The sequence below is a fragment of the Tiliqua scincoides genome, chromosome 3 (genome assembly GCF_035046505.1).
Source record: "Tiliqua scincoides isolate rTilSci1 chromosome 3, rTilSci1.hap2, whole genome shotgun sequence".
NCBI classification, from domain to species: Eukaryota; Metazoa; Chordata; class Lepidosauria; order Squamata; family Scincidae; genus Tiliqua; species Tiliqua scincoides.
In genome coordinates this window covers 206,923,871-206,951,362 of record NC_089823.1, presented here as the reverse complement: position 1 = coordinate 206,951,362, position 27,492 = coordinate 206,923,871, and the positions used below count along the sequence as shown (strand labels likewise).

The 27,492-nt window shown below is 45.4% G+C and overlaps 1 protein-coding gene across 1 annotated transcript in view; it reads right to left on the bottom strand.

The window, feature by feature from the left end:
* LOC136645278 (guanylate cyclase soluble subunit beta-2-like) overlaps nt 1–21,420 on the bottom strand; it is a 28,068-nt gene extending 6,648 nt beyond the window's left edge. Inside the window, exons 1-12 of the mRNA XM_066621515.1 lie at nt 21,325–21,420; nt 15,631–15,704; nt 14,688–14,782; nt 12,084–12,244; nt 10,713–10,812; nt 9,242–9,462; nt 7,821–7,932; nt 6,745–6,848; nt 6,002–6,218; nt 3,628–3,948; nt 1,501–1,649; nt 527–673 (exon numbers count right to left, since the gene is read on the bottom strand). Coding sequence (XP_066477612.1) covers nt 527–673; nt 1,501–1,649; nt 3,628–3,948; nt 6,002–6,218; nt 6,745–6,848; nt 7,821–7,932; nt 9,242–9,462; nt 10,713–10,812; nt 12,084–12,244; nt 14,688–14,782; nt 15,631–15,704; nt 21,325–21,420 — 1,797 coding nt within the window. The remainder of the gene's footprint in view (nt 1–526; nt 674–1,500; nt 1,650–3,627; nt 3,949–6,001; nt 6,219–6,744; nt 6,849–7,820; nt 7,933–9,241; nt 9,463–10,712; nt 10,813–12,083; nt 12,245–14,687; nt 14,783–15,630; nt 15,705–21,324) is intronic.
* Nucleotides 21,421–27,492: the final 6,072 nt, after the last annotated feature.

Here is a 27,492-nt window from a genome sequence, read left to right as displayed (position 1 = left end):
TGCAGTGATATTTACTTCTGCAGATGCTGCCTTAACACAAGTTCTCAAGTATCAAAACAGAGAGTTCAGTCCTGCAGAATTTGCCCCCAGATCCAAATGTTTGTGTTCAGTGTATACATGTTGACACACACATGGAGCTCCTGCATGTTCAGAGTTGCTCTGTTTTCCAAAATGGAAGAGGCAGATCCACGTGTGTCTCAGTTTTGGATGTGCAACACTTCTGCATCCACTGAAATGAACAGGGCATCCTTGCAGCTATGGAAACTCTGGGCATCCATTAGAGCCGCTGTGCATGAAAGGAGTGAATGGCCTGGACCACTGGCCTTTAACCATTTCAACAAGATGGACCAACCCAACTATTCTTATATCTACGAGGTGTCAACTTCTGAAGACGCTAGAGGAAGCCTACACAGAACTGCTTATAAATCACACATCAAATCTGAAACTGTTCATGACTCTGCACCTTGGGTCAAACTTTCTTCTTTCCCAAATAGAAAATGCATGTGTATGCCCATTACCCACTCACCTGAATAGGATTTTCAGAAACTGGATTCTTTATGTCTTTTGCAGCTATGATCATTCCCAGGGCAAAGTTGGCAACCCGTTCAGCATGAGTTGACACAGGCACAGGAACACCTCCTACTACCATGTAGGCATCTCCTATGGTCTCCACCTTCAAGAAGAAGCAGATGACGTAGCTCATCATTTCAATGTCTCTATCTGAGTTTAAACTTTCAGATATGATATCATTAAGGGCTCCCCTAGTCACTTTAAGAAGGCCAACTCCAAATAATATTTAAAGCATTGTTAAACCTTGTGGGCTTTGTTGCATCATTGTCAAAATTGGAGGACATCTGGTTTTATTGATAGGGAAAGTGTGAGTGTTCGCACGCTCCCTATAAATAAAACCAAAAGTCCAGCTCTATGGTTTGATGACAGAATATGAGGAAAATGGTGAGGAGAGAAATGATCTGCTTCTCGCTCAAGCAACCAGGAAGGAGATTATTGTGGCTTGTATCGGTGGTGGATGGGACCAAAAGCAGAGTTACAGGGTGGCAGCGCGGTAAGTATTGCAGGAGCCACAACACACCATGTAAACAGCCCCTCCCACTCGCCATCAGAGCCATCTTGGCTCCGCAGCAATCTGTGTTTTGCACTGCCCCTCGTAGCTATGCTACTGGGTTGCATAGAGATGGCAACTGGTGGTGTCTTGAAAGACACCACCACTTTCACCACTGTGAAAGACACAAAAGACCCAGCACAAACTTTCAAACAAAGTTATGGAGTTCTATACAGGATCTGTTTTCCAGCCTATCGGCAGCCTTTTACAAAAGAACTGCTGAGGATCAGAGCCAAAAACAGAGCAGAGAAGCACAGATGGTCTTTCATTCCAAGGAAAGTTAGGGCTGAGAAGAACCAATTCTTAACACCAATCCACCTCATGACTCATGTCACCTTCAAGAAATTAACAGCTGCATTTCTCAGTGAGCAAGCATTTACCTTGTAGACATCATGCACTGTGGTTAGCCTGTCAAAGCGCAGGTACATTGCATTTAACAGGAGGACGATCTGAATAGGTTCACACTGGGCACAGATATTTGTGAAAGTCACCACGTCACTGAATAAGATAGTGCACTCTTTAAACTCTCCTGCAAGCAAAAAGGACAATATTAGAAACTTGACACAGCTCTGAAGGATAAATCCGATCAAGAATTCTATTGGCTTTATCGTTTTAGCATCTATTTTTTACAAATTTAGATTTGCAAGAGCTACTTTGCATTATTTATATGCCTTACACAGCCCAATCCTATGGGTGTGTTATGCCAGTGGAATGTATATTATTATATCATTGCAATATATCATTGCAATGATATCAATTGATATCAACAATATATCAATATCATTGCAGTAATGTCATTGGCACAGGTCTGACTTACCCTGGGCTTACTTAAGCTGAAGCTTACCCCAGAGCAATGGAACAAATGTCCCCTTACACCAATGAGACCGCAATTTGCCAAACTTCCCCTGCAGGATACAGCAGATGCCACGTTAGTGCTGCTGCATCACTGCTGTAAATTGTCTTGCCAATAAGAACATGGCTCAAGGACATGCATAATAGATAAATGATACAACTGCATGCTATCAAAGCAACCAACCAGATAAGAGAAGGCATAATTAATGGTTTAAAAGAGTGGGTGTCTTAACCAAACTGATAGGCATTTCAGTACTCCATGTCTCAAAAATGATGTTATACCTCAGAAAAAAATACAAAGGGGGGCAACCAAACTGATCAGGCACCTTCCATATGTGGAAAGGCTTCAAAGACTTCTTAGTGTAGAAAAAAAAAGAAAGGGGCTAAAGGGAGACGTGATTGAGGCTGCAATCCTAACCACACTTTCCTGAGAGTAAGCCCCACTGAACATCTGGACTTACATCTGAGTCGACCTGGTTAGGATTGTGCCCTAAGGTTTATAAAATTATGCCTGGGTTGGAGAGAGTGGAAAGAACATCCTCTCTCACAACATGTAAATCAGAAACCACCCAACAGAACTGTTTAGATTACAGCCATTTTCAACCGCTGTGCCATGGCACACTGGAGTGCCACAAATGTTCCCCAGGTGTGCTGCAGGAATTTGGGAGTCATTTATCAATAGGACCATTGGGAGATGTGAACCTCCATTGACAGCACAATGTGCTTTGTCAATTGTCAAAAAGCCGATGGTGTGCCTTGACCATTTTAATGCCTTGCCAGTGTGCCGCAAGATGAAAAGGTTGAAAATCACTGGATTAGAAGGAGATTTAGAATGGCACATAACTAGCCCATAGAATTCATTCCCACAAGAAGTGGTGATGACCACTCACTAACAGCCCAAGCCTATTCATGTCTACTCAGAAGTAAGTCCCATTATAGTCAAAGGGCTTACTCCCAGGTAAGTGTGGATAGGATTGTAGCCTAAGGACCCAATCCCATCCAATTTTCCATTGCCAGTGCAACTGTGCCAATGGGGCATGCTCTGCATCCTGTGGTGGGGACACAGTCTCAGAGGTATAGGAACATTTGTTCCCTTACCATGGGGTTGCATTGCGGTGCTGGAACGCTGGATAGGATTGGGCCCTTAGATGGCTGCAAAAGGCGATGGGGGAAATTAGTGATGGTGGCTGAACGCTACCTCATGGTTCAGTAGCCCTATGAACACCAGTTGCAGGGGAGCAACGGTAAGAGAGAAGAAGGCCTTTCTTTCCTGCTTTCAGGCTTCCCACAAGGAATTTACTGAACTACAGAAAGCAGGACGCTGGACTAGCTGGGCCTTTGGCCTGCTACAGCAAAGCTGTGTTGGTACATGGTCATCAGTACACTGCCTCTGAACAACGGAGGTGCTTTCCCATTGAAAGCAATGGGAAGTACAAGAGCTGAACTTTGACTGATTGGGGACTGAACACAATAGCTGAAATGTGTGTCACTGGTAGCATTAGATGAGGCAAAGGGAGGAAGATACCCTGACTCTTCTTGTGCTAACTGCAACCTCATCTTTCATAGGAAGCCTGAAGCTGCTTCTAAATAGACTGAGCGACTGCATATCAGCCCTAGAGGTTTTCAAACGTTTTGCCCATATTGTACGCATTCACCAGCCTCCACTCGTTTCCCCTCTTTGAGCTGGTTGGCCACATGCTTGGGAAGCATGGCGTAGAGGAGGGCTTCGGTCTTTTTCTTCTCTTCTTCCAGATGCTTTGACAGTATCCGCAGTTCCTCTTTCTTCCTCTCCAGCTGATTGGACAGCTCCATCTCTGCCAGCCGTTGTTGGTTGAGAAGGATCAAGTCCCTGGTGACATCATGAGGTGCTATGTCTGCAATGTGCATTTGCCTCTCTTCCAGCTCATGCAGCGTGCGCAGAAGAGGGGAGCACAGGTAGAGCATGCACTGAACCGACTCCATCCAGATCATCTGCCCTGGTTCAAACAAATGCACAATCATGGGTAGGCCTCCTGCGCTCCATTCATGCAGAATGCATTCCGTACGTAACCTTGTGGGGGGAGGCACCCTGTCTAGAACAGAAGACCTCAGCTAATAGGAGAAGGAGCAGATTTCCAACAAATGCTACTTTCAATGATAGGAAAGCAATTATTGTGGGAACTTGTAACCCACAGTACTACAGTTATGCTATATCAACACACTTCAAACAATCACTTTTTTTTTTGTCTAAGCCATTTCTGCCCAACATTGCATATATGCAACAGGAACCAAACGCATATACCTGTGGGCCAGGCAAAAGTGGGTTAAGAGGGATTTGCATCTTTGGCATTCACACCTTGCAGATAAGCCCATTTTGTGATTTGTGCCAACATGCATCTGGTATGTAGAACCAGAGAGTTGGCCAGAGGATATGGTTCGAAACCCAGCAGAGTAAAAAGCCATCTCACTGCACGCAAGGCCAACCCAAGATGAGGCAAATAGGTGGACAGAGATCCAATCTGCTGCCTGAGGTTTCAGTTAGTCTCATGGTTGAGCCAGCCCTGACGACATCCTCCCTAAATGGTTATGCTAATAATCACAAGCTATGAACTATATTGAACAAAGTGAGTCCATTCAGAAAGGAAAAGAGAAAGAGTAATCAGGAGAGGAAAGAAAGGAAAAAAATAAAGGAAGAAAAGCTCAAAGGGGACGGAAAGGAAAGGATTGCAAGAAAGAAGGGACTGGAGAATAAGGTATGCAAAGGGTGTGTTTGTGGGCTGTGGATATACTCGATGGTTGTATTAGTTAGATATTTTCATTTTTCACATAGGTTATTATTGTTGTTAGTCTCAGGCTGCAATCCTAACCATACTTTCCTGAGAGTAAGCCCCATTGAACAAAATAAGACTTACTTCTGAGTAGACCTGGTTAAGATTGTGCCCTCAGTAGTAGTAGTGGTACTGTATCTATGTAGTGCCTTCACTATGCCTGGTGCTTTACAAAGAGGGAAGGGATACAGTCCCACCCCTAGGGTCTTAGAATACGGAAAGATACAAGGAAGACAAAAGAGGAAAAGGGAGAAGGGATGCAGGGATGAGCAGGATAAAACATCCTTGGCTTACCCAGACTTAAATTCTAGAGTTGTCCATTATCTGACACTGAAGGGAAACCACTAAATAATGCTGCAGTGTGAAGGAAGGAGGGATTCCATTGCCCTGGGGATGAATAATTCAGTGCACACAGTGTCTGAAGCTGAAACACTCGCTTACTTCGGCCTAGTTTTTGCTGGGGTGATAGTCTCCAGGCTGCCCCACTTAGACTGCATAAGTGATGTTCCTCCAAAGAACACCCTGCACATAGAAAGCTAGATGTCAGAGAGAAGACAGAGCAAGAATACTTCTCCTTGATATCTAGCTTTCAATTTGCAAGGATTTGGTGGTTGTTGCTTGAAATAACATTCAACTTTTGTTCCACTTCAGACATACCATCTGAATTGGGCAACTCAGGTATCTGGGAGCCTTGAGGCAAAGCCTGTTTTGGGCCCCCATAGTGTCCCCACATCCTTATGGTGCTTCAGAGCCTTCTTCTGCTGCCACTACTGAACCTGCTGTTCACTGTAAAAAAACTGGTCGCTTGTGTTTAATAAAGTGGCCCAAGTTAACCCGAGTGCAGTCTGATGTCTTCATTGGGGGAGAGGGTGTGGGTAAATAGAATGACAGATGCAGGGGAGTGGCAGTGAGAGGCAAGTATCTTATGGTCTGGTGTGCTCCCCTGAAACTGGAGTAAATGGACCCTGGGCCTGATCCAGCAGGGTTTTTCTTATGTTCTAACATACTGTGGGTTCAGAGCTCAGCCTGACTGCAATGGCTGTGGGCCTTCGGTCAGTGACTCACCTAACCAACCTTCAACGACACCCAGGACAGCCCAGGCCAGGTTGATCACCGCAGCGTGAAGTAGGCCTTTCTCGTCCATTGTCAATGCTCATACATTTCAGTCATCTCCAGATTAATAATTCCCAAAAACTCTTTCTTTCTTTAAAAAGCAAATTACCTCTTAGCTCCAGCATAGGACGCTGCTTCCAGGACTGTGGCATCATCTCTCTCTTGGTCTGGAAAACAAACTGACTGTTGATAAACTTCTGAACACTGGAGATGGTAAATTTCACTTCAGGGCGTACGATACAGAAGTATTGATCGAGGCGGATGCCCAAAGTTTGAAGGCCAGGCACAATCTTTTGAATGCTCACTCCAGCTTGCTTCACTCTGAGCTTAAAAATAAAGCATGGTAACAGTCAGCATTCTTATTCTGCTTCTGTTCAGCCACCAGTAAGCATCAATGTATAGACATCACTAGAGTCATGTTTGCTTGCAACCCTCCTTCAGGCTCTTAATTCTGGGTGTACCTATTGTGTTCTTTGTGTGTTACGTTTGCACGCACATATACTATGCGAACCATTTCTTTATCAACACTTGTACATATGATGGGGAACTGTGGCCAAGCAGACCTCTGGAATACATGTACCCAGATGATGAACCTGATGGAAAGGGCCCACTCCCCACCCTCCATCCACCCCATTACACCTCTCCCACCCCTCTTCTGTCCTCCCCATGGTGGTGGGTAAGGTTAGGATTGTGCCATTAACACTGAATATATAAAAAATTCAGAGATTGCAATGAATTGAGGCTGTTTTCATCTCAGTCAAGCTTCTTGCATTAAGATCTACAGGATCGGTAAAAAGGGACTACATATTTGGCTCACTTATAGAGCAACTACTCATCATTAGCTTGTCTTACCTCTTCATCAAAAACAATATGGAAAGGGAGACCATTACAGATTGTCTTCGGGTCTATCCAAAGAGTCTTAGGATAGACAGCATCGAATCCTCTCAGCAGTCGTCCTATAATATAAATAATGTGATGCTTTCAATCTTGTCATAATTTATTGATGGAATCATTAGCAGCTTGTTAATACCATGATTTTTCAAAGTGGTAGAACTCATTCATAATATCCCTTGACTGATTCATTCATTTCCTCATTCATGACTTTTGTATTATGTCATTCCTCCAAACTGCTCAGCATAGTGGATTTTTTCATTTCTTTGAATAAGATGAAATTGCAAGGACCAAATGTTCTTAGTCGAGGTTCAACAGGTCACCCATTTAAGTTTGGTTTATTTGAAAAGGATTAACATCCAAATCAGGACCATGATGTTAAGTAGGCGGTGCTTAATCAATTTTTCTGATTGTTTTTTCCACTGAAAATCACTCCTAAACTGTTCCCAAAGGAACTGTAGTGGTAAACTAGGAACAGGCATTTCAGGTTTTCAGAAAATTGTCATTGGCCACTTTATACAAATGTGGCAAAGTAGGATTTTCCAAAACCACAGTTAGCCCTCCAACCAAGATCTCAAACAACAATCCCAAACCATCATTTCCTACATTTGGATGAAACCACAGATTATGTTTTGGCACAAACTAGTGGTGGGAATTTCTAATCTCTTCTCATTGTGTACAAAGTAAGGGATAGGGGAAGAGAGAGCATGAGAATCAAAGACTCATCACTGCTCATTCAAATCATGATTTATTATTGTATCGGAACGGAGTCTTTTCCTTTGGACCTTGGCCATAACCTGAAAGATTTTGGAGTACACCATCATAACCATAAATATCCCCAGAAACCACTGTCACCAGAAACTTGAGAGCTCAGAAGGGACAGTTTTGCAGCCAAAAACATGGGAGTACTGCTGACAATGCCACCTAGGCTTGTGGTTTGCCTTTCCTGCAAAATGAGGACCAGGCTGGGGTTTTCAATACATACCAAAAACATTCATGAATGGTGCCAATTCTTTTTTTAATGATATCACTTTTACCTTTTCCAATTGTCACAATTCCTCTAATTTTTTCCCAGTGGCTTTTCTTGACAGGGCAAGTAGATACAAGACTTGTTTTATCTCTGATCTTATTCATTGCTCTTTCGAGACCCTGTGAAATGAACCCAAAGTAAAGGTTTTTGCAAGGAAATGAGTGTAGCAATAAAAGGCAAATGCTCATTAGATCATTTAAGCACTTGCAAGTGGGCATCCTAATCTGTTTTAAACCCTTTGCAGACCCCTGTTCATTCATTCGTTCATTCATATTTATATCTGTAGTAACATGCTACACATGTTACTACACATATAAATCCTGGAGCCTTTTAACCCTGGAACCTTTTATTCTGGGATGGAGCTAGACATATAAATTCTGGAACCTTTTATTCTGGGATGGAGATACACTTCACCCTTAGACTTTTCTTTCTTGTTAGGTTGTAGTTTAGTTGTGTTCTGCCTGACAGTAAAGAAGCATAAACTGTAAGAGTTATTTCTTCTGGAACATGGGGCTCTATACAAAAATATGTCTAACACACTTCAGGTGTTTTGAACATAAACTCTTTAATATTCTCATGCAATTTTTTTTGTTATCCAGCTCTGAAATAGAATAGCAATAATAATAAATAGCAATAATAATAATAAATAGCAATAATAATAAACAGCAAACATGAGTTTGTGCAATAATAATAAACAGCAAACATGAGTTTGTGCAAGTTTCAAGAGAGAGCTTTGGAAATAACTTGCTTTTGCAGCTGCAACTGGCTTTGAAGGCAAGGGGGGGTGCTTTACACTGAAGAAACTTAGGCTGCAATCCTAACCACACTTTCCTGAGAATAAGCCCCATTGAACAAAATAGGACTTATTTCTGAGTAGTCCTGGTTAGGATTGTACCCTTAGAGTTTTGCCCCCCTCCTAGTATGCCACTTCCTTTTATAACAACCTAACAGTGACATCATCATCATAAACTCCAATCAAATCAAGAATTCTAAGGCGACAATCTTTGGCACAGACACCAAGGAGTAAGTCCTCTTGAAATCTTACTTCCAAGGAATGGTGTGTATAGAGCCTTTACATTAGGGTGAGAAGCATGTCTCCAACTGATCACTTTTAAAACCCATGTAAGTTTGGAATTAGATATTCCATAAGCCATTAAACACTTTTGGACATATACCTTGCAAGGGCTACTCGAATCACTTTAATGGAGAGGTCATTCCCATGCATAACACAGAGATCCACTTGCCACTGAAGTGATCCCTGACTATAACTACTAGTTAGCAAGTTTCACTGTAGTAAATTGCACTGAAGTAATCATTGCTGGATACAACCCAGTGTGTTTGGGTTTACAGAGAGAGAGAGAGAGAGAGAGAGAGAGAGAGAGAGAGAGAGAGAGAGCATGTTTCAGTACAGAGTAAACATCATGGTACCTCTTTATTCAGCTGCTTTCCCATCTGTGTTCCAGAATTTGAAAGATATGGCGCAGAGGAAGCAAACCTGTTTCTTCTTTTGTATGCAAATACAGGTTTTTGTGTTACAAGGAATACAATGTGTTCCTTTTTCCCTGTTCTTTCTTCTTCTTCCGTTTGATTTACTATCTCCATGGAAATTTCAATGTTGAAAAAATCCAAGGCTGCTGCACCTATAATTCCTGAAGCAAAAGAAGAACATAAGAAGAGCCCTGCTGGATCAGGCCAAAGGCCCATCTAGACCAGCTTCCTGTACCTCACAGTGGCCCAGCAGGTCCCTCAGAGAGCAAACAAAGCAATAAGATATCTGCATCCTGTTCAAAGCCAGCCCCAGGACTGGCAGGGCCCCAAGACAGGGCTTTCACACAGCCCCCCTTCTCACCAAGCAGCCACAACAACTACAGCCACAGTGAGCCAGACAGTTGTAGTGCTGTATGCAAAGTTGGGCACCCAGAAGTAGTAGCAGTGACATAACATCACCGCCAACTACTTCTAGGAGGCCCAATTCAGCCCACATTTTGCTTGCCGTGCTGCCCTCCCAGGCTCCCAGATGCTGGTTGCAGCAGTGGAAGAACTGCTTGCCACCCCAGTGCTGGGCCCCCCAGAGACCGAGGTCCCTAACACCAGCCCTGATTGTGTTGCTACTCCCTTCCACCTGGCATCCTGAGTTTCTAGAAATTAGTACTAATACAAAATCTTGTACAAACCCTAAATTGTCAACTCTGTCCCATACACATTTGCAGATGTCTGGGCATTAGATGGAAAAATAGATACCTAATGGCTTGGTCTGAGACACAGAGACATGCTTATGAAGGGGCCCATGTTCTGAATAAACCACCTGGTGGGAAGTCATTTTCTTCACTGTTGAGTGTACAAGTGTATCCTATCTAGTGTTTCCCAAATTGAGTGTCAGGACCTGCTAGGTCGGTCGCAAACTACTTTCAGGTGGGTTCGCATTCATTCCAATATTTTATTTTTAATATATTAGACTTGATGTTACAGATCTGTACTTTTAACAGGCTACTATGGATATACTTTTAACAATGATAGTAAATGGGACTTACTCCTGGGTAAGTATGGGTAGGATTGCAGCCTCGGATTGTTAAAAAGTTTCCTGCTTGATGATGTCACTTCATGTCATGACATCACTTCTGATGGGTCCTGACAGATTTTCATTCTAAAAGTTGGGTCTTGGTGCTAAAAGTTTGAGAACCACTGGCCTATGCAGTACAGTTCAGTGGGTCCCTCTTTCAAATGGTGTTTTCACAGTGTGATTTTGTCAAGTGTCAATAGGCACTTTCCTGAAGCAATTGATGTGTGCTTTTACTTTTCGCTTTTGCATTCTGCTGAGCACATTATCCAAGAAGCAATTAATTAATCCAGTAATTGAAAATAGTGCCTTTCAAAACCCATTCCATGAAAGGGAACATACCTGGGACAATATGGCACAAGCCCCGCCTGTCTGAATAATAATGCAAATGCATTGATCCATCTTCATTCTTTTCTACCCTAAATGAAGGAGCATTCATTTCCTTGAAGAAGAAAAAGAGGAAAACATTCAAAGCACTAATGCTGAGCATCCCAGATGGTAGAGTTTACTGCTCTGTCGTGCCCTAAAGTAGAGGTGGCTGGCTGGCTGGCAACCAGCGGGCCAGACTGAGACCAACAATTAATTATAATTGGGTACTAGTGGCTCTGCCAAATTTGAATCAAGGTAAAAAAAAAATGTGCACATAGTTTAACTAATAAGGAAAAGAAAATTGTTTTATAGAAATTGAAACTTTAAATCCCAAAGCAAGGAAATCAAACATTAGTAGCCAATAAATTCAAGTCCACACATAATACACCAAAAATAATGAGATTGAGGCAGTTGCTTCAGGTGGTGGATTGGCAGTGGTGGATTGGCAGGGGAGCACCTGTTTCAGTCTGACCACTTCCATTATTCCTCCTCTACCTGCTCCCTGGATTTAGAAAGGAAGAAGGGGGAATAGAGCAGAAGAGGAAGTGTGGAGAAGAAGAGAGTGATGGGCTAGAGTGGTGCTTTAGAGCCCAATCCAACTATCCAGCACTGATGCAGTCAATGGCAATGGGTTGTGTGCTGCATCCTGTGATGGGGGGACAGTTATGGAAGCCTTCTCAAGCTAAGGCAATGCTTGTTTCCTTACCTCAGGACTGCATTGTGGCTACATTGGCGCTGGAAAGTAGGATAGGATTGGGCCCTTAGTCCACTGCTCCCCTCTTTTCCACACTTCCTCTTCTCTCCAAACCCATCTTCCTTTTGAATCTCAGGAGTGGCAAGAGGAGAAGCAGTGGGTGGCACTCCATCAGGTAAGGGGGATGTAATCTGGCATGCTGTTTCAGGCACCAGGAGGCTTTGGGACAACCTTAACAATAACTAACTGATGAATACGGAGGCTTATATACAGGTGTGCTTTACATTGAGACATGTGCTAAGTGTTTGGATCCAGGAATCATACATTGCTGCTAGTCTCATGCAGTGGTGTATGAAGAGGGTGACTGGGGGCAGTGACCCTGGGTGCCAGGCTGCATGGGGGTGTCTGAGAGGCCATCTCAAGATTGTGGTGGCTAGAGCTGGCTGCCGCTACTATTTGGCTAGCACAGGCTGCAGCCGCGATTTGGTTAGCAGTGGCTGCAGCCACCCATAATTATTATTCATTTCATGTAATGACTATTACTGAAAACTAATTTTGTCATGAGGGGCGTGCCAAAAAATTATGGGCACTGGGTGCCAAATGACCTTGGTACAGCATTGGTCTCATGGAATGTACATATTCCCACTTGCCTGGTAAGAAAGACTCAGGTAGCTGTGTAGGGCATCCAGGTTCTCTATAAATTCATACAGATTTCCTCCCAGAGTTCTCAGCATATGGTCATAACCTGACCGCTTACAGAATTCAAAGAAATATTCTCCAAATTGTTTCAGGACCATATCTGGGGGAACATCTAGAAAAACAAAGAGGTATTAACACAACCAACGTAGCTGAAAAAATCCATTTAATAAGAAGACCTCGACTCAAGTGGATTCCGATTGCAGCCTTTGTTCTGCCCACCCTCTTGGCACTGACTGTAATAAGCTCAGGATTGTGGGCTGGATCCAAGCAGTGCTGTTCTGCCTTCAGAAGGTGGCTTCTTCTCCCAAATGGATTGCTTTACACCTCATGCCAAAATTTGTGCTAGAAAATTGAAAACAAATTCAAAAATGCTCTTCCATTTACGCAACATTTTGTGTAAGAAAAATGAAGGTGGCTACTTATTTACTTACTTTTTACCCTACTTTTCTCCCCATAAGGGGCTCATCAGGTTGTAGAATCATCTGTGATATAGGACTGTTGAACTCTTCTGCAGGCATCTGCGCAAGCTTCTGCAAAACTGCACGATGTTCCTTCTGCTCAGGGAATCCAACCCAGCAACCCAATCCAGCTGTTTAAGAGCCTGATCCTGAGGTCTGCGCCGTGGACCTTAGTTGCAAACGTGCCATAAGGCACATTTGCGGGGCTTCCTGCCCGGCTCTGGCCAGAGCTAGCCCAGCTCCAGCCGGTGCTGAGCCAGCGCATGGCGGGTGCCCGGGTTTCACAGCTTGGCAGTCTCCCGGACCGCCAGGCTGCGAAACGGGAGATGGGGGCATGTTCGGGGGCATGGGGGAGGCATTCCAGGGAGGGGGAGGCATGGCCGGGGGCGTGGGGGAGGCGTGTCAGGGAGAGGGGGAAAGGCGGATCCACGGAGTCAAGCTCCGCAGGATCCAAGACACTCAGGCAGGGCTGCTCGCCCTACACGAGCACCTTTACTTTAGCGGCGACCAAAAGGTTGCCACTAAAGTGAGTAGCCCCATTGTGGGGCTACTTCCCTTACTCGGGGGAAGGGGATGAACGTCCCCTACTCCTGAGGAGCCTCTCACGGCAGCACGGGAGGCGCAGGATCCGGCAGGAGCCCTCTGTGGAGCCGCTGGGACCCAGAGCTCCGGGCAGTTCAGGATTGGGCTGCCAGCCTGCAGTCCTATATACAATTCCTTGGGAGTAAGTCCCACTGAATTTAATGGAGCTTACTTCTGATTAGACATGCATTAAATTGTACTGTAAATCTGAAGGCCCTGGAAAAAAGTAAAAAAATTTTTAACTGGTTGCCAATGGTTCTCCTTGGACCTTCTCCAGCTAATCCTTGAACCTAAATGCCAGCTGAAATAGGTCCAAGGATCTCAGGAAGTGGGTCTGGACCTGGAAAGGGGGATAAGATTGTGGTATGGACTATGCAGCTCTTTTGCTGCCGTAAGTGAACCTGACCCAGTGAACCCAATGAAGCTTACTTCTGAGCCAACACGCATAGGATCACATTGCATGCCTGTGGTCATTACTACACGCGTAAGAACAGCACAAGGAGCTGTACCCCAGGCCCATAACTCTTGAGGATAGGCTGCTTGCTTTACCTCCACCAGCCCCTCCCTTGTTCTACCACTGAAGACCAAGAAGATACTGTCTCCCAAGAAAAAAACAAAAACAACAATTATATTGATCCCCCGTACTGTACTGTAGCCATGTGAACTTCTCTGCATTCACTGATCATCACAGGGGTCCTGACTGCCTCAATTCTCTTGAAGCCCAGAGGGAAGCTGGAAGCTTTTCCATTGTGGAATGACAAAATGAGGTCAACATTTGTCAACAATGAATGACAAAATGAGGTCAACAGGAATGAGGTCAACAAAGCACCTTATCTCCTGTTGTTGTTTTTTTTAATTATTAGAATTATAAATTTATATCTTGCCTTTTTTCCACGGCAGAACTCACAAAGGATAACGTATGTTTGCTTTACATGTTTCTCATCCAGTTACTGGCCAGCCTAACTGCTCCTTAGCAACTTGGTTATATCATGTACCTTCAGACCATGCCTTTGCTCTGAAAACCACTGCAAACTGCATGTTTACATTTTGCAAAGGCTTTCTGTGGTGCAACATATCTATGGCCTGATCCTAACTAGTATTGGGCTGGCACGTAGAACCATTTACGGCAGCAGAAAGGCTTTCCGCTGCTGTAAAATGGCTGATGGCGTCACGCCCAGTGCGCTGCCAGTGGCCATTTTCCACAACGCTCCTGCAAAAGGCGGCAGACCTGAAAGAAGAAAGCTGTACCCCACTACACCCACAGGTACAGGGAAGCCGGTGCGGGTAAATGGCGCAAGTTGGGGGATGTATGGAATGGGGCAAGGAGGAGGCAGAATATTTCAGAAGGGGCAAAGGGTCTCGGCGGGGATTGCTCTCATTGAATTCAGTTGCAAAATTTCAATTGTTAAAGCATTCTAGCTAGCATAACCCCATTGCTAGCTAGCATAACCCCATATTCAATTCTAGCTAGCATAACCCCATTGTGGTCTTTTATTCTTTTTGAAAAATACTTACCCAGCATTTTGCATGCCTTGTCAATTAGCTGCATTGTGATTTCATCTCTGTACACTTCAAAAGTCAAAAATGTGTCCTGTACTCCGGTTTGGATTCTGTAATAGAAATACGTGTTTCATGCCATTGCAGTAGGTTCCATCTCCTGTCCTTCAGTCAAGTGGGCAATTAATTCTCCGCCCCCCATCCCAGCTTAGATAGCCATCACCCAGCAAAGCCATTTCTATGCATTGCTGTGATTAAATTCAACATTTAGGAAGTGATGTTTTAAAAATGAATTGTTTCCCATTCATAAAAACGATGGGCTTTTGAAGACATTGTTTCAAAACAATGTTCCTCCAACATTAAACCATTTCGCATAGAATAATTCAGAGTTGCGTTATATGACAAGGAAGCATTTTAGATGACGGGGCAATCTTCTCTGTTTGTCTTACTGGTTGTTTAGAATTATCCAGTCAGAAATCATTCTCCAGTAATATTCATTTCCTTCTTTCTCTTTAATAGTGCAATCCAGAAGGTATCACAAACGCAAAGCACTATGTGAGTAGGCAACACCAGTGGAACAGCCTGCGCAAGCCCACTAGCACTGAATCCGAACCCCTGGCCACTAGTGGTGGTAATGCACCGACCAGCACAGGGGGCCGAGAGAGGGTGGCAGGAGGATCTTTCAGAAGTGGGCAGGGGGTGTTTCTGAGAGGGGGAGCATGGAATGGGGCACATCAGGCCCAGGAGGCCTCCTCAGGTGTAAGTGGGCAGGATACCACAGGATGCCTGTGGTACTTTTCCATGGACAACAACAGTTCTGCCTTACCTGCTGCTCCCACACCACACGTCCCTGCCCTGCACACTGTGTTAAGTTCTCTCCCCTTATAGCGGAAAATTTATTTAATAGCATTTGAGACTATTCCTTGCTCTAGTAGTACCAATGTCTTTATAGATAAATTACCTTAATTTTTCCCATATTTCTTCACCATATTTTTCAACCACCAAAGACTTCAGGCAAGTATTTATGAAGCCATACTGCAAAAGCAAATGCGTGAAAATGAGAAAATAGGTTATTAAACAACATTTACCCGACACTGGATTTTTATTTGTTTGTTTGTTTCTTTATTGCATTATTGCGTTATTGCATTTCTGTTTATTATGGTGATAATTATGGTGATTTGTTATTTTTATTTGGCTTGTTCTGCTGCAATTCAGATTTTGAAATACTAAATATGAGCAGGAGGTCTGGCCTTGAGGATAACTAGATCACATAATAATAATAAAAACTTTATTTTTATCCCGCCCTTCTCCCAAAAAGGGACCAAAAAGGGACATCCAAAGATAACATCCATTGGTTGCCAGATTGAGATCACCTGAAGCTTCCATGAGTGGCAAGGCCTTGAGAAATGACTGACAAGCTGAGCTGAGCTATTCCACCTGCTCTTTGGTGAGACCAAAGAAACCCTGTCAGCTGCATTCAGTGCGAGAAGAAGGAGCTGTTTGTCAGTCAGTGTGGGAGGCAACCACGGTCAGAAGTGATACCAGACTGTGAAAGAATTGGAATGTTGTTGTTCTTGAAGGATTAGAACTTCTTTGTTATTGTAAAAACTCCTGGGGGGAGGGTGAGTTTAGAGAAAGCCTGCCTAAGAGCCCAATCCTACCCAATTTTCCAGGGCTGGTGCAGCTATATCAATGGGGTGTGCACTGCATCCTGTGGTGGGGGGACAGTCACATAGGCCTCCTCAAGGTATGGGAGCATTTGTTTCCTTACCTCAGGGCTGCAGTGCAGCTGCACCGGAACTGGAAAGTTAGATAGGATTGGGCCCTAAATGAACTACCACCAAGAAAGGCGGTATACAAATACTAGTTGTTGATGTCGTCATTATTATCATTAATATCATTATTATCATTTTTCTTAAATATACACAACATAACGTTTCTCGCTACCACCTCTGAAATGACTAATGCTGCACCCTGTGGGGTGCAGGACAGTTGCAAAGGTCTTCTCTGGGTAAGGGGACATTTGTTCCTTTACTGGAGAGGGGGTAGTCCTCCACAGCACAGAGAGTGACAGGACCAATGCGTCCTGGACAAGTGTGCTCTATGTACTGTCGGAGTGTCTTTGACATCTGCTATAAGGCAGTTAGAGCTGGCAGAACGCTCGTTCTGTCAACAAATGGGGTAGCACTGCCCATTTGTATTAAATAATAACTAAACCAAATGCTAAGATGTAATAAAAAATATAGGCGCAATGAGTGCCAGGCCCACAATGCTTGATTCAACAACCACTGAAGCAAAGTGGCTTGGAATTAGAGAGTCTAATTGCATCCATGCTTTCTCGCTTCAAAAAAAATCCTGAAAATAATAATAATAATAATAATAATAATAATAATAATAATAATAATAATAGAACATAAGAACATAAGAACAGCCCCACTGGATCAGGCCATAGGCCCATCTAGTCCAGCTTCCTGTATCTCACAGCGGCCCACCAAATGCCCCAGGGAGCACACCAGATAACAAGAGACCTCATCCTGGTGCCCTCCCCTACATCTGGCATTCTGACTTAACCCATTCCTAAAATCAGGAGGTTGCGCATACACATCATGGCTTGTATCCCATAATGGATTTTTCCTCCAGAAACTCGTCCAATCCCCTTTTAAAGGCGTCTAGGCTAGACGCCAGCACCACATCCTGTGGCAAGGAGTTCCACAGACCGACCACGCGCTGAGTAAAGAAATATTTTCTTTTGTCTGTCCTAACCCGCCCAACACTCAATTTTAGTGGATGTCCCCTGGTTCTGGTATTATGTGAGAGTGTAAAGAGCATCTCCCTATCCACTCTGTCCATCCCCTGCATAATTTTGTATGTCTCAATCATGTCCCCCCTCAAGCGTCTCTTTTCTAGGCTGAAGAGGCCCAAACGCTGTAGCCTTTCCTCATAAGGAAGGTGCCCCAGCCCCGTAATCATCTTAGTCGCTCTCTTTTGCACCTTTTCCATTTCCACTATGTCTTTTTTGAGATGCAGTGACCAGAACTGGACACAATACTCCAGGTGTGGCCTTACCATCGATTTGTACAACGGCATTATAATACTAACCGTTTTGTTCTCAATACCCTTCCTAATGATCCCAAGCATAGAATTGGCCTTCTTCACTGCCACCGCACATTGGGTCGACACTTTCATCGACCTGTCCACCACCACCCCAAGATCTCTCTCCTGATCTGTCACAGACAGCTCAGAACCCATCAGCCTGTATCTAAAGTTTTGATTTTTTGCCCCAATGTGCATGACTTTACACTTACTGACATTGAAGCGCATCTGCCATTTTGCTGCCCATTCTGCCAGTCTGGAGAGATCCTTCTGGAGCTCCTCACAATCACTTCTGGTCTTTACCACTCGGAAAAGTTTGGTGTCGTCTGCAAACTTAGCCACTTCACTGCTCAACCCTGTCTCCAGGTCATTTATGAAGAGGTTGAAAAGCACCGGTCCCAGGACAGATCCTTGGGGCACACCGCTTTTCACCTCTCTCCACTGTGAAAATTGCCCATTGACACCCACTCTCTGCTTCCTGGCCTCCAACCAGTTCTCAATCCACGAGAGGACCTGTCCTCTAATTCCCTGACTGTGGAGTTTTTTCAGTAGCCTTTGGTGAGGGACCGTGTCAAACGCCTTCTGAAAGTCCAGATATATAATGTCCACGGGTTCTCCCGCATCCACATGCCTGTTGACCTTTTCAAAGAATTCTATAAGGTTTGTGAGGCAAGACTTACCCTTACAGAAGCCATGCTGACTCTCCCTCAGCAAGGCCTGTTCGTCTATGTGTTTTGAGATATAATAATAATAATAATAACAACAACAACAACAACAACTTTATTTTTACCCCGCCTTTCTCCCCGAAGGGACTACCCATTTAAGCATCTGCAAACTCCCTTGGGCTCAGTAAAGCACCCCTAATTTCATCACCTCTAATCAGAACAGATTTGTTTGGCATTATCCGTAAGTCCCGCATGATGTGCCCATATATATAATGGCTCACTTTGTTTTAGACTCTGTACACTGTTTACAAAATTCTGCTATATATAACCCAGCAATTTTCAACTGGTGTGCCATGGCACATTGGTGTGCTGCGAAAGGTCTGCAGATATGCCATGGCAGTTTAGAGCAGGGGTGTCAAACATAAGGCCCGGGGGCCGGATGTGGCCCGCAGAAGCTTTTTATCCGGCCCTCAGGCTCTCAGCTGCTGAATAGTGCTGAGGAGTTACTGCTGAAAGGGCAGCCAACTTGAAAATTGGGCTGTCTAATATCTTGTAATATAGTCAAGATTCGTGTGTTTTCTCTTCTGTCATTTGCAGCTAATGAGTTCCTAAGTGAGAAAAAGAGCTTATTTTTGGTTTTGACCTGTTTAATGACATCACTTCCGGTCTAATGACATCACTTCTGGCCCTCAGCAGGCATCATGAATGCTAATCAGCATTCAAACTAGTTTGACACCCCAGGTTTACAGCATAGCAGTTGAAAAATTGCTGAAAAACTTCTCCAGCTTCTTTGGCTCTGTTTTTAGTTCCCAAAGTTCTTCTTGGACTTTTGGACCGCACTAAGTGTTTGCATGGGTGGGGACTGTGGCAGAGGGGTACCCCAAGGTGTTATAGCAATAGCAGCGCCACAGGGACCCAGGAGCTTGTATCCTTACCAGGTGGGTTGCACTGGCTTTGGGGAGGGTCTGGGAGGCTCGCAGCCCCTTCTGCACTGCTCCCTGCTGCTCGTAATCACTCCAGTGTGAAAATTGGAAGTGCACTCCGATTGCTGGAGTGATTACAAGCAGCAGGGAAGGAGGCTACGAGGCTCATGGACCCTCCCCCAAACCAGAGTGACTTCCCAGGTCAGAATTCAAGCCCCTGGGTCCCAGTGGTGCCACAACTGCTGTGGCATCACAGGGCACCCATTTCTGGCCCTCTTCTGGTTTCTGTAGTGTAGTGCAACCCACCACTTTGGAAACTACTATTCTACAGCAACTGTCTGTAGTAATGAATTGTTTGTCTCTCCTCCTCTGCCAGTGTGCTGCAGAGTCTCCCAGAAGCTGGAAGTGACATCACAAGAGGTGAAGGCCATAAAGAAGCCAACAGAAGTCAACATGCCGTGAGAAGAGAAACGTTGAAAATCACTGCTCTAACCAGAAGTGGCCCATCCCCAAGGCAGATCAAGGCATTCACCTTATGCAGCAGATTGGTGGCTGGCACCCTCCTATTTCTGCTCAATTGTTGCTCCTCTTCCCCCCCCCCCCACTCCACAAAAAAGTAAAAGACGGACAGAAGGGAAGAGAAAGTGTGGAGGAGAATTGTGGGCCAGAACTTCAGTTGGACAAATACATACTGCATGTGTTTCCAGTTTTAGGTCTACAGAACACAGGAAGATTGCAACCCTAAGCATACTTACTATGGGGTAAGCACCACTGAGCTCAATCGGACTTACTTCTTAGTAAACATGCGGAGAGAGTGGTTGCGCACACTACTTTACATACGTCCTTCAGCACACGCATTCATAGATTCTCTGCAAACCTAAGCACACCCTTGAACTTGGTGGGCCTCACTTCAGAAGAAGCTTCCATAGGTTTGGTCTGTACAATTTGCTTTGCCAACAAAAAATCCGTTTCTTTCTTTACCATTTGTTAATTTTCTTTATATTTTCTGATTTCATTGGTTGACAGCAAATTTCCACCATGTTGTTTGATCTTGAATTACAATGTATCCAATAAAGATGCATTCTGCAGATTTGTGCAACCCAAATTCTATGCAGGTCTACTTAGAAGTAAGCCCCATTATAATCAATGGGGCTTATTCCCAGGTAGGTGTGGATAGGATTGCAGCTTTATTCAATCACTTGCAGTTCTTAGGAAAAGAAACTGCAAGTAATATTTGAACAAATATTGGTAGAAAATGGACTGATTCTCCCATTCAGCATCAATACTGAGCAAGAAAACAAACAAAAATCTCATTAAAATCACAGGGGAATTTTCCATTGTAATGAATTGCACTGGAATTCCATGCATGCTTATTTGTTAATAAGAGCTCAATCCTATACCCTTCTACCCAGGAGTAAGTTCCATTATAGTCAATGGAGCTTACTCCAAAGGAAGAAAGGACAGAATGGCAGCCTAAGGGAACAGTCCTAACCAGGTCTATTCAGAAATAAGTCCTATTTTGTTCAATGGGGCTTACTGTCAGGAAAGTGTTTTTAGGATAGCAGCCTAAGTCTCTGCAGTGTGCTGTGTAACTTACTCCCAGGTAAGTGTGTATGATAGCTACCTAGGAACACATTCTCTCTCTGTGTGTGTGTGTGTGTGTGTGTGTGTGTGTGTGTGTGTTTTTAATGGAGAAAAATGGCTTCCTGAGAGCACATATACAATACATGTGTTATAAAGTATTTTCAGAAAATGTATGTAGATGTCACCTGTATTTCATTATTCCAATTTTTGCCTTTGAAATTAATCAAGTCTGCTGTGTGTTCCTCACATGCAGCACCAGAATAGGACTTAAGGTCAGTAAATGTACTGTAGCACAATTTTTTAAATCAGATTTTGTTTCCCAGTTGATCACTAATCACTTGCCCAAACATTTGGGATATCCTCTGAGAGATCATGGAAGATTTACTATACCCAATAATTCCCAACCACTTCACCAGCTTGCCAAATAACAACAGGTGGAGTTTTGATTTCATACCTCCCAGATGCATTCCCAAAGAGAAAAGTCATCACTACATACTGTGAGTTGAAGTGACCATTGCTCCTTAGCACAGCTGTACTGACTGCATGGAAGATTGTAATCCTAAGGACACAATAGGATGTAAGTCCCATTGATCTCCGTGGAATATACTTCTGAGTCGATATGGTTACAGTACGCTGCACAACATCAGTGGTTAGGTGCAGCCAAAACACCAAGCAGGTGCATGCAAGGAAAGAAGCATTGTAGTTTAATTAAATCCAATGTGTTGGTATTACTACTACTATTTATATAGCACTTTTTAAGAAAACACTCTAAATGCAGTTTGCATAAACAAAAAGAATGCAAAGTTAGTTCCTTGCCTCAAAGGGGACCCGCAATTAATTTCTTCCCAGCCCACAGGTGCACACATTTGATCCCTGTTGCGTATATGCAACGCTGGGAAGAAATGGCTCTTTAAAAAGTCACACATAGGAGACACACCACCCAGTAGCACCAGTGGGAGGGATGTTGTGTCAAAATGAATAAAGACAATTGCTTTCCCCCCCCCCCCCAACTCCAGAGAGAGGCCAGACCAGGAAGGAATCCAGCTGGAACAAGGAGTTCTATGAAAGACTAGAACTATTCAATTGTAAAAATCCCTACGGGGGTTTAGAACAGCCTGCCTATGTAAACCGCCTTGGATTAAAGTCTGAGGAAAAATCTGAGGACCAAAGAAAGGTGGTATATAAATACCTGTATAAATAAATAAATAAAACTAAATGTAGGAACTATCACTTAAAAGGTCCCTCCATGCCCAGTTAGCAGGAAACAGGGCATTGCTAGGGATCATGGCAACACTGGGAGACGTTTGGCTCAGGCTGCACTGTCCAACTAAGCAGAAGAATATTTGCTTCACTTTTACTGGTGAGCAGATGCTCCTGCTACTACTGGTAGTATTTCCTCGCTCCTTAATGGACAGGGATGGCTGCAACGCCCCCTGTTGACATCAGAAGCCTTAATTGGAAGCTGACTCACAGGATTACAGGTTGCAGCCTCTATTAAACGAATTCCAAGAGCCACCCTGGGTTCCCTGGAGTGGTCTGGCCCCATTTCAGCCTCTCACTGAGCTCCTACACTGCGACCCTCCCAGCCAGCTACTTTCAGTCTTTTTCATCTCATGGCACACTGACAATGCACTAAAATGGTCAAGGCACACTGTTAGGTTTTTAGCAAGGCACATCATGCTGCCAGTGGAGGGCTCACGTCCCTTATTAGCCCCACTTAATAAGTGACCTTGCCCCCCAATTCCTGTGGCACACCTGTGGACCACTCGCGGCACACCAGTGTGCCATGGCACAGGGGTTGAAAATGGCTGCTCCAAGCATTCCCACGAAAGTTATACCAACTACTCCAGAGAGGAGCATCGAGAGTCCTGTCTGAATGATTCCCTCTCACTGGACAGAAGCCACCCCTAACCCCGGCTCTGTGACACCTGGTCATGAGTTGTGCCCCCCCCCCCCATCTCTCTGATTCCCATTTCATCACCCGGTCCCTGGAACCCCTTCTGTTGGCTGAAAGCGGCGCGGGGGGGGGGGGGTTGTCTAGAGCATCGCTACTCACCATCCTGGCGCATGACTCAAGCCAGCAAATGGTGCGGCATGGCTTTCTGGGACCGGATCAGTGGCAAGGATCGCGATCTCTCCCCTTCTGGCTGCGCTGTCCCTCCAGGAGACCTAGGGGCGCCCGGTGACCGGCTCCTTCCCGCAGGGGGAGGGCTTGGAAGCCGTGGCACCGTGGGAGGAACGGGCTGCCCCTCCGGGCGCCGGAAATTCGCGCGGCGTGGCCACGGTCCCCATCCTTCCCCCTCGCCGGCCGAGGTTACATGGCTCTGCCCTCCCGACCGCAGCAAGGTCACCCTGGCCGGGCGCGGAGTCGCCTTTCACCGCCGATGCAACCCGATCGCAGGAGCCTGGTTACGCCGGCGCGGAAACAGCGCCTCTCTCTGCGCCCTGCCCGCAGCGCAGCGCCACCCCTGTCCATGGCTGCGGCTGGGAAGCCGAGGTCGCTGTCCAAGGAGCGGAGGTGCTGAACTTCACGGCTCTTCCGAAGACATCAGAGGCCGCGATCCTATGCACACTTTCCTGAGAGTAAACCCACTGAAGACCAGAGGACTTACTTCTGAGTAGGCAAGCACAGGCTTGCGCCCTGGGAAAGCTTTCCATGGGAATGGGAAGAGGGGCGCTTTCAGTGGCGTAGATAGAGGCAGTGCAAAGCACGAGGTTTCACAGGTGTCTGAATGAGCCCTAAAACCCTCGCCAGCCCCATTCAGGCATACACCTCTGTTTTGCTCCCACCGCTCAGAATAGCTCCAAAGAGGAGCAACCACTTGCAGGGCAAATTCAGGTGCCTGAATGTTTTGCACCCCCTCTAGCTACACCACTGAGCACTTTACCTCCTCCTTGAACTAAAGGCATTTGCACTGATGCCTTTAGGGTTTGAAAGCAGGCAAACCTTCTAAGCAGAGTTGCAACACTGACCTCATTAGAGGTCATCAGCATTGACCTCATTGACCACTGACTCCATTAGGTTAATTCACTTTAAAACTTCTAATCAACTAAGGGTGCAATCCTAACCCCTTATGTCATTGCTTTCCAATGGGACCTGTCTGCATCCTGCAGTTTAGTGACACTCACAGAGGCCTCCTCAAAGTAAGGAAATGTTTGTTCCCTTACCTCAGAGCTGCATTGTCCTTATGTCAGTGCTGGAAAGCACTGACCTAAGGGGTTAGGATTGTGCCCTAAAAAGGTATCTTCAATTCAGGGAGATTTTTTTTTTTAAAGTTACTACATTTTATAGGGGTGCATAAGTAGAGGTGCAAAGGGCAAACCGCATTATAAAAACAGGCACCTCCTTTTATCTCAAATTGCAAAGGCAAAATGCTTCTTGGAGTCTAGACTGATTGAGCTTCATGAATCTGCAGAGATTTGAATTTCTTGAACCCAAGTTCTGGTACAGCATTCTAATCCAACACTCGCACCACACTTACAGCCCAATCCTATCCACGCTTTCCTGAGAGTAAGCCCCATTGACTCTAATGGGACTTACTTCTGAGTAGACATGCATAGGATTGGGCTCTGACTCTCTTAAGGTAAGTGGAATCAATAGATACAATGATGAATCAATAATAGCTCATATGATCGCTTCGATTAAAATTTCTTTGAATGGGTAACAACCCTACTTCTAAGCAATTGGTATGAATTCTCAATTCAAAGCATTGACCCACATGCTAGGGCATCATTAGGAAAGGAATAATAATAATAATAATAATAATAATAATAATAATAATAATAATAATAATAATAATAATAATAATAATAATAATAATAGTACAGGCATTTATATACCACCTTTCTTGGTCATCAGATTTCTCCTCAGACTTTAATTCAAGGCGGTTTACATAGGCAGGCTGTTCTAAATCCCCGTAGGGATTTTTGCCATTGAAGAAGGGTTCTATCTTTCAAGAACTGCACAACAATTTCAGATGGATCTTTTATGGTCTGTTATCACTTTCTGGCCTCCAGATTCCTCCCACACAGGCTGACAAGCAGCTCCTTCATCTCTCCAAGAGCAGGTGGAATAACTTGGCTGGGCTTGTCAGCTGCTTCAAGGTCTAGCCATTCATGGTGCCGGTGGCCTTGAACTTGCAACAAAAAAGCTATGCAGTCAGACAGCCAGCAGCAGGGTGGGGGCTATCCAGTGTTCTGCATCGAGTGCCACATGTATGATTATATGCCTCTGGGGCATAAGTCATGGGTGTGTCCTCGGTGCAAGGAGCTCCAGGGTCTCAGGGAACGCGTCCGCTCCCTTGAAGCCTTGGTGGCCGACCTGGAGAAGCACAGGCAGCCAGAGGAGGACCGTGGGGAGACTTCCGGGGACGATCAGGCTTCGTCCCAACCTCAGGCGTGCAGCTCCTCGGCTGCCCGGGTGGGAAGTCTCGGGACTGGAGGACGTCATCCTGGAGAGGAGGGAAACAATCCCCTAGGGGGGACCCCTTCTCCAGGGGATGGGCCCGTATCCGAACGCACTCAGGATACTCCTCGGCGGGAGGGGGGTCGGGGGCTTCTTGTAGTGGGGGATTCAATTATTAGAAACATAGAGAGGGGGGTTTGCGACGGATGTGAGGACCGCATGGTGACTTGCCTGCCTGGTGCGAAGGTTGCGGACATCACTTCTCGTCTAGACAGGCTAGTAGACAGTGCTGGGGGAGAGGTAGCGGCTGTGGTGCATGTCGGCACCAACGACGTGGGCAAGTGTAGCTGGGAGGTCCTGGAGGCCAAATTTAGGCTTTTAGGCAGGAAGCTGAAAGCCAGGACCTCAAAGGTAGCGTTCTCTGAAGTGCTACCTGTTCCATGCGCAGGGCCAGCTAGGCAGGCGGAGATCAGGGGTCTCAATGCGTGGATGAGACGGTGGTGTAGGGAGGAGGGGTTTAGATTCGTTAGGCACTGGGGAACGTTTTGGGACAAGCGGGGCCTGTACAAGAGGGACGGGCTCCATTTGAACCAGAATGGAACCAGACTGCTGGCGCATAACATTAAAAAGGTGGCAGAGCAGCTTTTAAACTGATCCCTGGGGGAAGGCCGACAGGAGCCGAGGGGCATCCGGTTCGGGACTCCTCATCCCTATGGGATGAGGATGGGGAGGTTAGAGAACAACAAGACAAAGGCAGGGTAGGAGAAGAAATTGGGAATGGTAGGGTGATGGGATGTGATAGACGGTTTGGCACAATGAGAGGATGCGGGGACAAAGGAGCGAATAAGCAGCCCATCCTGGGGCATTCCGTGTATAAATGCTTTTATGCGAATGCCCGAAGTCTATGAGCAAAGGTGGGAGAACTGGAATGTCTGGTGACAAGGGAAAATATTGACATAGTGGGCATAACGGAAACCTGGTGGAATGCGGAGAATCAGTGGGATACCGCAATCCCGGGCTATAAACTCTACAAGAGGGACAGGCAGGGGCGTGTTGGAGGTGGGGTGGCACTTTATGTTAAGGAAGGGATAGAATCCAGCAAAGTAGAGATTGAAGGTGGGTCCGACTCCACCGTAGAATCTCTGTGGGTTAAATTACCAGGCTTGTGCAGCGATGTAATACTGGGGGTGTGCTATCGTCCTCCAGACCAGAAATCTGATGGGGACCTTGAAATGAGGAAACAGATCAGGGAGGTGACAAGGAGGGACAGGGTTGTAATCATGGGGGACTTCAATTATCCTCATATTGACTGGGTCAATTTGTGTTCTGGTCACGATAAGGAAACCGGATTTCTTGACGTGCTAAATGACTGTGGCTTAGATCAGCTAGTCATGGAGTCCACCAGAGGACAGGTGACTCTGGATTTAATTTTGTGCGGTACGCAGGACCTGGTTAGAGATGAAAACGTTACTGAGCCATTGGGGAACAGTGATCATGCTGCGATCCGTTTTGACGTGCACGTTGGGGGAAGAATACCAGGCAAATCTCTAACAAAAACCCTTGACTTCCGACGGGCGGACTTCCCTCAAATGAGGAGGCTGGTTAGAAGGAGGTTGAAAGGGAGGGTAAAAAGAGTCCAATCTCTCCAGAGTGCATGGAGGCTGCTTAAAACAACAGTAATAGAGGCCCAGCAGAGGTGTATACCGCAAAGAAAGAAGGGTTCCACTAAATCCAGGAGGGTGCCCGCATGGCTAACCAGCCAAGTTAGAGAGGCTGTGAAGGGCAAGGAAGCTTCCTTCCGTAAATGGAAGTCTTGCCCTAATGAGGAGAATAAAAAGGAACATAAACTGTGGCAAAAGAAATGTAAGAAGGTGATATGGGAGGCCAAGAGAGACTATGAGGAACGCATGGCCGGCAACATTAAGGGGAATAATAAAAGCTTCTTCAAATATGTTAGAAGCAGGAAACCCGCCAGAGAAGCGGTTGGCCCTCTGGATGGTGAGGGAGGGGAAGGGGAGATAAAAGGAGACTTAGAGATGGCAGAGAAATTAAACGAGTTCTTTGCATCTGTCTTCACGGCAGAAGACCTCGGGCAGATACCGCTGCCCGAACGGCCCCTCCTGACCGAGGAGTTAAGTCAGATAGAGGTTAAA